Here is an 8,997-nt window from a genome sequence, read left to right as displayed (position 1 = left end):
TATTTTAAAATAAACTTATTTTTGTCCTTTAGGCCTTTGAGTTTTTTTTTTTTTTTGCCATGCCTTTAAAAGCTGGCCACTTTCCACTTCTAAACATCTCAGGACCTCACAATAGAAGTCCCCCAAAGAGGCCTACATTTTTTACTTTAAATAAAACTCTAATAATAATATTAATTTTATTTCTGTAATGTTATCTCATTTACAAAAAGAAAAAAGAGAGAGAGACCGTGGCTCAAAAGATGATAAACGTGATAATGTCTTTTTCATTTGATATGTTTGCCCCCCATCAGCAGAGCATCATAAAGGATTTTACATGAAATAACAAAGATAGCCTAGATTTTCATACACTGAATGAGATAAACCGGTTGAGCTGTTGTTCACATACAATTTAATGAATTACCTCAACGTTTCACCTCTAAATCCAAGAGCTGCAAAGCCCAAATGTACTGTAGGCTGAATTAAGGGGTAAATGATAATCCCCCTCTACTTACATGGACATTCTTTTGACAAGCACTGTGGTTAAATACAGCCCCAATGTAATCTGTGACTCTATAGTGGTTCAGGTGAGATCGACAAATGCCAGTGTTAGTGTAATATCAGGGAGAGAAAAGATTTCCTGGGGGGAGTGCAGACTCGGGCTCAGTCCAGTTAAAGGATGGACATAATCCAGTGTCTGTTCTTTTCACTGATGAAATGCTATTAACCTTTGGCACAAAGTTAATTGCTTTTTTCAGCAGTGACCTGAACTCTGCACCAGAATTATTATTATTATTTTTTTTTGGAGTTCACGGGGTTATTTCTGATTTGTAACCTTCAGAGTTGGCACTCATTATTATAGTTCATTATAACAGTTCAGTGTCTGCTCTATGCTCTAAATAAAGGGTCTGATTTTCAGCTAGAATGACCTGAGATTTGGAAGAACCTTGACCATCAGTCTAATATTAGTATAACTGATGGTTGTGATATTACATTTTTAAACTAAATTTTGCCAGAATAATTCTGGATGGATGGAATTCTGCTCCCAAAAGTTTGTATTAGTAAAACAATAGCCACAAGCTATAAGATCCTACAGAAAGAAAACTGTACAAAGTCTAGTACAAAGTATTACTTAATCATTATTTAATCATTAAATGTGTAAAGCTGGGTTTTCTTTGCGACTTTTGACTTTGTTGATCTTTATTATTTTGGATAAAATGTTCCATAAAAAGCTTTGTAGGTGCTAATTAAAATGCTCTATGTTTAGAATGTGATGTGAAGCTCTTGAGCTTTAATCAAAGCAGAGGGTCAAGTCTGAAAATCACTTAATTTAAAATGGAGGAGACCATGAATAAACATCATGAAATTAGTAACTGACCTCTCTTTTTTAAACCAGACACCTTCTCCACAACATCCTCAGAAAATGACATTTGTGTTTAGTAGGGTTTTCTGCAACATGCATTTGGGGTCTGGGACTATGTGCATGCATGTCACGCATGTGCCTTGATCATGTACCTTCTATCTCAACAGATAGAAAACACATTTCTTAAATTTCCTGTTTGGCTTCATTTTCATTGAATGAATTGTTCTGCCACAGAAAGTTGATTCCTCGCTTAGCAGTGTGTTTGAAGTCTCATTTGAGCAAACATCAAGGAGTGCCTCTGCACTGTTTGCTTGGCGGTTGAGCGATATGCTGTACAGCTGAATTAGAGGTGGATTTGAGGAGTCTGCATGTCACCTGCAGGAAACTGTTCTCATCGTGGCATTGTAGAAGGAGGGGGATGAACCAAACAGGACAATAAACAGGGAGGAGTTGAAGTTAATAGGTAGTGAGTGGAAGGGAGTACAGGCCAAAATTAAACAAACAGCATACAGGACGAGGAGACATTTACACGCACAAGGTGTACATCAACTGTTATTTACATGTACAGCAGTCCTTCAAGTTTCCAGTTGAGTGAAAACAAAAAGTCAAAATGTAGAAGAAGAATTAAAAGAGCCAATAACACAGCCATCTTGGAGGGAAGATACAACAGAACATATCCACATGGTCGCTGTGTTACACTGTTCACTCTATTTACAGGACTGTACATACATACATACATACAGGTGCAATTTGCTTGTTAAGGTTTACACTTCAGCGAAGCAAGACCCGCCTCCAGCTTCTGACATGGCGTCTGACCATGCGCGACACACACATGCACACACTCTCACGCACATGCACACTTCACCATGTGAGACTGCACACGCATTCTTATAGCTGTACACACTGACGTCAAACGCATCCTTTCACGCACATGCAATTCTGTCTTCTGCTAACTGGCACAAGGGCTCTCCAGCTGGTTCACCCAGACATGTGTGCTTTACCAGTCTGCATCTTCTTCTATGTAATAATCAGGTGTTGAAGTACCATCAAACAAACCGGGGTCAAGGGACTTGCGCTGCTTTCCCCGGGCGAAGACACGCGATAGAGAGCCTAGCCCCATCTTCTCTTTCTTCTTCTTACGCTTCGCCTCCTCCAGATCTTCTAGGGACTGAAGGCAGAAATAGGGGCAGAGAGAGAGAGAGCAGAGGGAAGAAGATGAAGATGAGATGGGCAAAGGAACCGAGGTGCAAGAGCAGAGAAGTCAGTGAAGGGGTACAAAGTGGACGAACACAAAGGGGAAGTGACACTTGACATGCTACCGGCCATGCACTTATTCAACACAACTGGCCTTCACAGGAATTCACAGCTGCAGAGTGACTACACAACAGACTGTGTGTGTGTGGGTGTGTGAATTCAGCCAGAACAATGGTGAAGAGAAACAGCAGTGGCCAGACAGCAGGACAGACAGCAGGTGCTACAAATGAGGTGATTATCTGAAAGGGTGCGGTGTTGGGCAGCTCTTACATTGCAGAGGGAGTGAGTCCGATGACGTGGCGAATTGATATCACTGGGTGTGGATGACCGGTCTCCCTCCAGAACCGAGGCGTCGGAGATGATGGAGGGCTGACGTGAGTGGCACGGGCTCTCCCGCATGGCAGCCACTAAACGGAACAATAGGGAAAAGAGAAAAGTTCTGTTTTCTTTTTTGGGTGTTTTGAGCATCAAAAGCACCCTTAAATAAAAAATATATTTTCGAATGTCTCCAACCAAAAGCCTGAAATTATTTGCAATCATCTGCAGTTGCTAAGCAACAGTGAAAACAGCTTCACAGGGGTTGAATGTGTGTGGGTAGAATGACAACCAATTGCATAGCAGTTTGGAGATCCGTGACTGTTCACACACTTTCCCTATTTTTTTGTCTTTGTTTGTGTCTTTCTCCTGATGTCCCCTATTAGTCAGTGGCCTGTTTGAACCCATGGCTGCCCTTTAAAAAAAGCTCTGGGTAGAATGAGATGGACTCCTGCCCTGGTGGCTGCAAGGCTAGTGTGTAGAGAACTGGGCAGGTGCCAATAATGTAGCTTTGAATTAATGTTTATTTATTTAAGCTATTTTTAGGATAGGTTTAGCCCAAACTTTTGAGGATGACTAGTTGGATAACCCTTAAAAATTTAAATGCATATTCTGAAGGGACAGATTAAGTAATTGCAAAGCCCTCAGAATGCAGTTATTGTCTAATGATAACACTTAATATTTAATGATAATGTTGACAAATCTTTTGTTCTTAGCATTTTATTTGACCTAACTGACTAGCAAACCTCACATAGACATTTGCAGCTGAATCACAAACTGTTTAACAGTGCCTGGAATACGCTTTGACTCTGAAAACAACCCCTCTTTTTATGTCAGGATGGGATGGTTTTATTTTTATTAGGTTTTATTAAGAAGCAAAGCTGAGCTACACAAGGAAATTCCAAATGTTAACACTGTTTCTTTTGAATTTTGAAAAGGGAATTAGTGACAGCCCTCCAAGTAAGGAGAAAAAAAGCTTAAGAATCAAGAAAATAAATGTGAAAAAAGTTTCCCTTAGAAAGATTCAAGTTCCTGCGACACAGAGACAAAATACATGGTGTTAAATTATATGTAACCAGAAAGAAACATTACTTAACAAGTCAGCAACTAATCCTCAGCCTCCACCATTCTCACATACAGGAAAAAACACTTCTGTGCAGCAAAGACTAATGGAAGCTGTAAAGCCAAAAATATGTTCACTATAACTGCCACATAAAGCGCATGAAATGTCACAACCGGAGCACTGTCAGCAATCAATAGTGGTCATACTGAGCATATGCCGGGGTTGAATGTGTGTAAAGCAGGTTCACATGAGCATGCAGATGGTAAACGATGGTATACCCACTTGGTGTGAGTCACTTTATGTACAGAATGAGGGTGTTACATTGAGTGTGCTCATACTGGCCTACCTTGCCTGTCAGTAGGATGCCCCATGTGGACGTAAAGGGTCTGCTGACTCTGTCTGATGGCAGCAGTCAGAGGAAGGTCAGCCTGCATCACCCACTCTTGGTTGTTGCCGTTGACAACTGTCTCTGTGGGCATGGCCAAAGAGTGGCGCTTGGGCACGTCCTTGGTCAGGGTGGCTAGCGACTGTTTGGCCTTAAGAATGTAGACAGATGTAATAAGTCAGAGTGCAAAACCACAACAAGTAGCAATCCTGGACTGGGTTGTTTTGGAGGACGTTGGCGTATTTCTTTCATTTATATTGTTGTTTGTACTTGTGCATATGTTGTCTGCGTGCACACGTGTACACTACCAGTCAAACGTTTGTACACACTTTCCCATTTAATTCAGTAGGAAAGTGTGCCCAAAATTTTGACTGGTGCTACGCATGCTGAGTTATGTACTACAAGTTTCAGGGTGCACACAGATACAGTATGTGAATTCCCCCTGGGCTCCTCATGTGGTTGCCGTCTCATAAAAAATGCAGCTGTATTCATATTTGTCTTTTGCTGAAATCTCCTCCTGCAGCTCCTGAGAGCACAGAGCAAAGAAAAAAAGGGCAGAATATCTGGAGGATGTTGGCTGCTTTCATTCTTTTGGGGTTGGAAGTTGGAGGTTTGTGGGGTGTAAAAATGAAGAAACCGGAAATAATGAAGCTTTTCTTTAAGTTACATGAATGCTTTGCTCACTGGAGCCTTGTCACAAAGCACCATTCTCCTCCTTTTAGCAGGAACAATGATGAGATGCTAGAGCCATGGGAGATGTGCCTGTGCATCTGTGAAAACTATTATATTTTGTTATGCATGTTTCGTGATTAGCCTCAACATGTTGGTGTTTTACAGGTGCTTGAAATCTTGTTATTGGGCAAACCTTATCATCATGCTAAGCGACAGCAGGCTGCGAATCAACACTGGCACAATCAGCTTCAGTGCAATCATCTCTACCTACCAGAGGTCAAATGATTATCAGTCATAGTGTTTGACATGCAAAACAAAATGCGATCACAAAGCTCTGGAGTAATCATTAGCTGTCAGAATAGTGATTTATTTCTCCAGGTATTTCTCTGAGTTTCTTTCAGTTAGAGCTGAAACACATTCAGATTACTCACAGCAAGAATCCATGGGATCACTAATGTTAGGATCACTGGGATCATTTGGCGGGGGTTTGGTCAAGGGTTAGTCAAAAACGTGCAGCTGAGGATGAGCTTTCCAAACTGGCATTTACAGCACAAATAGGAGAGTTTTCCAGGGAAGGACAAGAAAGGTCAGATTTTAAAGCTGTAGGGCCCTTCTTACCGCCATGACCCTAGGAGAGTAGTCCCTGTCCACAAGTCGCTCAAGGACCCGGAACTCCGTTCTCTGATTGACACAGTTACTCATCTGAGGGGGTTGGAGACATGAGGGATGGCTATACTGTACATTCAAAGGCTTTCTGTGTTTGATAATATGCAGTATACCCAAAGTAGTGCATAATAAAGGAGATGCCCTGTACGCCCACAAAACAACAATGTAACAGGATGTGTTCTCTCTCAACTGGGTCTGCTATGGTTTGTTGTAAATTTCTTCTTTTCCCTGTTCTTGTCAGTTGATCTGTTATTGTGATGGATATTTTTCTGAGCCCCAGTAACTGTACTGGTTCAGTTTGATATGCATTTAGCATTCTTTCTATTGTTTATGATTTTTATTTTATTGGCAAGTAGAATTTACATATAAGATATATTGACTTCCACAAAGCCAAGGAAATAGATAAAAATATTAAAGAGGGGCTATCTCTCCACCTGCCTATCTATCTGTCTAGTTAACTCTGCTTGTCTTTCTTTCTCACCATGGCCAGTTCAGCCTCCAGCTCCTTAATGCGGTTCTCCTTTAGGTCCAGCTGCGACCGCAGCATCCCCGTGTGCTCTGTGGCTTCCTTGGTCTGTCGCCGCAGGTCCCACTTCTCTCTCTCCAGCAGATCCTTCTCCTTGGCCAGTGCCTTCACTGCATCCTCGCTCTCCTGGTAGACACAGAGATCCTGATGGATTGATTCACGCATAAAGCATAACTTTAAAAAAAGAAACAGAATGAGTCAAACCTGCAAAAATAATAGCAATTAACCAAATTTCAAACCAGACAGTGTAATATTTTTCCCTGAGAAGAAGTAAAGTCATAAACAGGTACAGCAACCTTCCTAAAGCTGCTGTATAGACAATATCACAGATACTGCTTTTGCTGTCTGTGCTTAGAAATGACTCTAGTGGAAAAACTAGTTCAACAAAGCCTCCAGGTTATTCGGATATGTTGTTGCTTGGACATAGACTATAGCTGCCTAAAATGTCTTATTGTCTTATATGCATCTAACCAACACAGCTGCAAAAAAACAAAACAAAACAAAAATCTGTTTGTATGGATGTTTTTGTGCATGCTGTTCTGTCTCTATACAGTCAGAGCATGGGTGCCATACTTTTCTGTGCTGCTCGTAGTTGCGAATGAAGTCGCGGAGCTGCTCCTCTCGGCTCTCCAGTGTGGCATAAAGCTGTTGCATCTGGTTCACCAGGTCTGCTTTCTCTGCCTTTAGACGCTTACGGTCTGACTTCATAGCTGCAAGAAAGGATGACAGCAAGAGAGGCAGAGGGGTTGTTAGCTAGCATCGAAGCCCAGGATCAGTACATTAAATGTGTTGTGTGTGGAAAAGCATGCATTTACATAGAAAGGAGAACATAGGGATGCCTTAAATAACTGGTTGCCATAAAAAGGTAACCTTGTGTGTTGAACAGAGTTGTTTATATCATAACTGAGACAAAGACAACATGCATGTGAAAATTCTTGATCACTGCTACGGACTGAGATGCTTTTCAATGTGTGGCAGGACCAACACTGTGATCTTCAGCTCGTAATTCAATAACAAACCTTAGGTAGATAAAGACATAAATATCCCTTTTCACAGCAAAAAAGGACTTTTAGAGACAGTTAACACAGCAATGGAACTTTAAACAAGTGATACTGAAAAAGGTTAAAGTATTACAAAATCAGCAACTGACACGGAACTTGGCAGCAATAGGGCAGCATGACAGGGCATGACTAACAAGTTCACATGATGTAAAGAACCCAAGGATTAATGGGCTTTGGTCTGACTTATATCTTGCTGATGGTGGTGATTTGATTAAAAAAAATTATTATGCAAAGGAAAGGATATAATCTGAATCTTGAAGTCAAGTTCTCAAGCCCTGAACCCTCAAAGACTTAACTGACATTACCTGAAAGTGATTGAGTGCAAGAGCCTACAAGGGCTAGAAACTGTATAAATAGGAATGGGACAGCCCTTTGTCACTTATCACACCACCATGACAATGCCAAAATGACGCTGTGTTTCTAACCATTGCGGTTTTAGGGCTTTTTATACAATGCTTTCTACTTTCCTCGTGGCCAAAACATTTAAGAGACAGATAGCCTGGTTTGAATGCAATCCAAGCTCTTGCTTTACAGAGTGGATGAGCAGTCACTGTCAGTTACCTAATCAATTTAATAACCTTTTGTCAAAACTGCATTGTTAAGTAAAACAGACAAGCAAACAAACAAATAAATAGATGATGAATGAAATAGCTGAGAGAGCCCTATTACACTTGACAGTTTCACAGTGGGACAGCTCTGAGCCCTCACTAACTTAAGATCATGTGCTGAACAACTGTGCATATTTATTTCCTTCCTTCCTTCCTTTGCACATTTACAGGCATTGTACTGGTCTGCTAACATGCTGTGAGGTGATCTAAGAACACTATTCAATTCAATTAAACTTTATTTACCAAGCATAAAAATATGCAAGGAATTTGTCTTGGTGTATGAATCCAGATTGGAGTAGTACACAATATGTTGGACACATTATACACAGTCTTCCTGAATGAAATTACAAAGTTAGAATGTTTTGTCCACAAGTCCAGAGCATATTCTTCATGCATAATAAGTAGGTTATTAAGCACTTCTAGATATGAAGCCTTTTAAGTACAAACATTACATACACGTGCTTTTGCTGCTCTAATGTGGCATGACTGCCTGCTGATAAAGAGGTGAATCACGCATGAACCCTCCTGTCAATCTCCTTTCGGCTGCCGGCTTCGTTAGAGGCTCAGGCCCTTTTTCATCTATCTTTCTGCCGCACACACACTCTAATCCGCTGGCACCTCACCCACGCATCATGATAAAGACTATGGTTCAGCGTTGTTATTCAGAGAGGCTCTAATTTTCTCAAAGCAAAAAAAATCCTTTTTCTCTGCTCTGCATCTGCCTCTTCTCCTGCTTCTTCTTGATCTTCTCTTCTTCTTTTTCCAGACATCTGCTTAAAGCTGAGATTCCCTCCAGCTATTGCTCCAAAATGATAATATATGTTTTATTTACATCTTTATGTATTCACACTGTTTCTGTCCATCTTGGTCCTCCTCATTTTGACATCCATTTTCTTACAGCACTGCAGCTCTGACTCTCGGACGTTGCACAACATTTCAGTTATCTGATGATTGTTGTGTTCACCTTTATGTGCCTATTTTTCCCCGTGAGTCAGCTGTGTGTCATTAATTAACTTACAAAAAAGCCTCGTTAACTGTGTGACATTCTCAAGTTGCATCTGGGGAGCATGCTCAGGCAAGTAGAATGGAAGTGAAGTTTTACAAGGTC

General features: G+C 41.0%; 1 protein-coding gene across 2 annotated transcripts in view; it reads right to left on the bottom strand.

The window, feature by feature from the left end:
• Positions 1–48: 48 nt before the first annotated feature.
• Positions 49–8,997, bottom strand: part of LOC109970000 (kazrin) — a 151,692-nt gene continuing 142,743 nt past the window's right edge. Inside the window, exons 6-10 of one of the 2 annotated variants that reach the window (XM_020617283.1) lie at positions 6,794–6,930; positions 6,176–6,364; positions 4,318–4,507; positions 2,864–3,000; positions 49–2,507 (exon numbers count right to left, since the gene is read on the bottom strand). In XM_020617283.1, coding sequence (XP_020472939.1) covers positions 2,337–2,507; positions 2,864–3,000; positions 4,318–4,507; positions 6,176–6,364; positions 6,794–6,930 — 824 coding nt within the window. In that variant the 3' untranslated portion in view covers positions 49–2,336. The remainder of the gene's footprint in view (positions 2,508–2,863; positions 3,001–4,317; positions 4,508–6,175; positions 6,365–6,793; positions 6,931–8,997) is intronic. The other variant, XM_020617292.1, reaches the window with a different exon arrangement.

This window comes from Monopterus albus, unplaced genomic scaffold (genome assembly GCF_001952655.1).
Source record: "Monopterus albus unplaced genomic scaffold, M_albus_1.0 scaffold6.1, whole genome shotgun sequence".
In the NCBI taxonomy this organism is placed as follows: Eukaryota; Metazoa; Chordata; class Actinopteri; order Synbranchiformes; family Synbranchidae; genus Monopterus; species Monopterus albus.
This window is presented reverse-complemented; position numbering and strand designations above follow the sequence as displayed.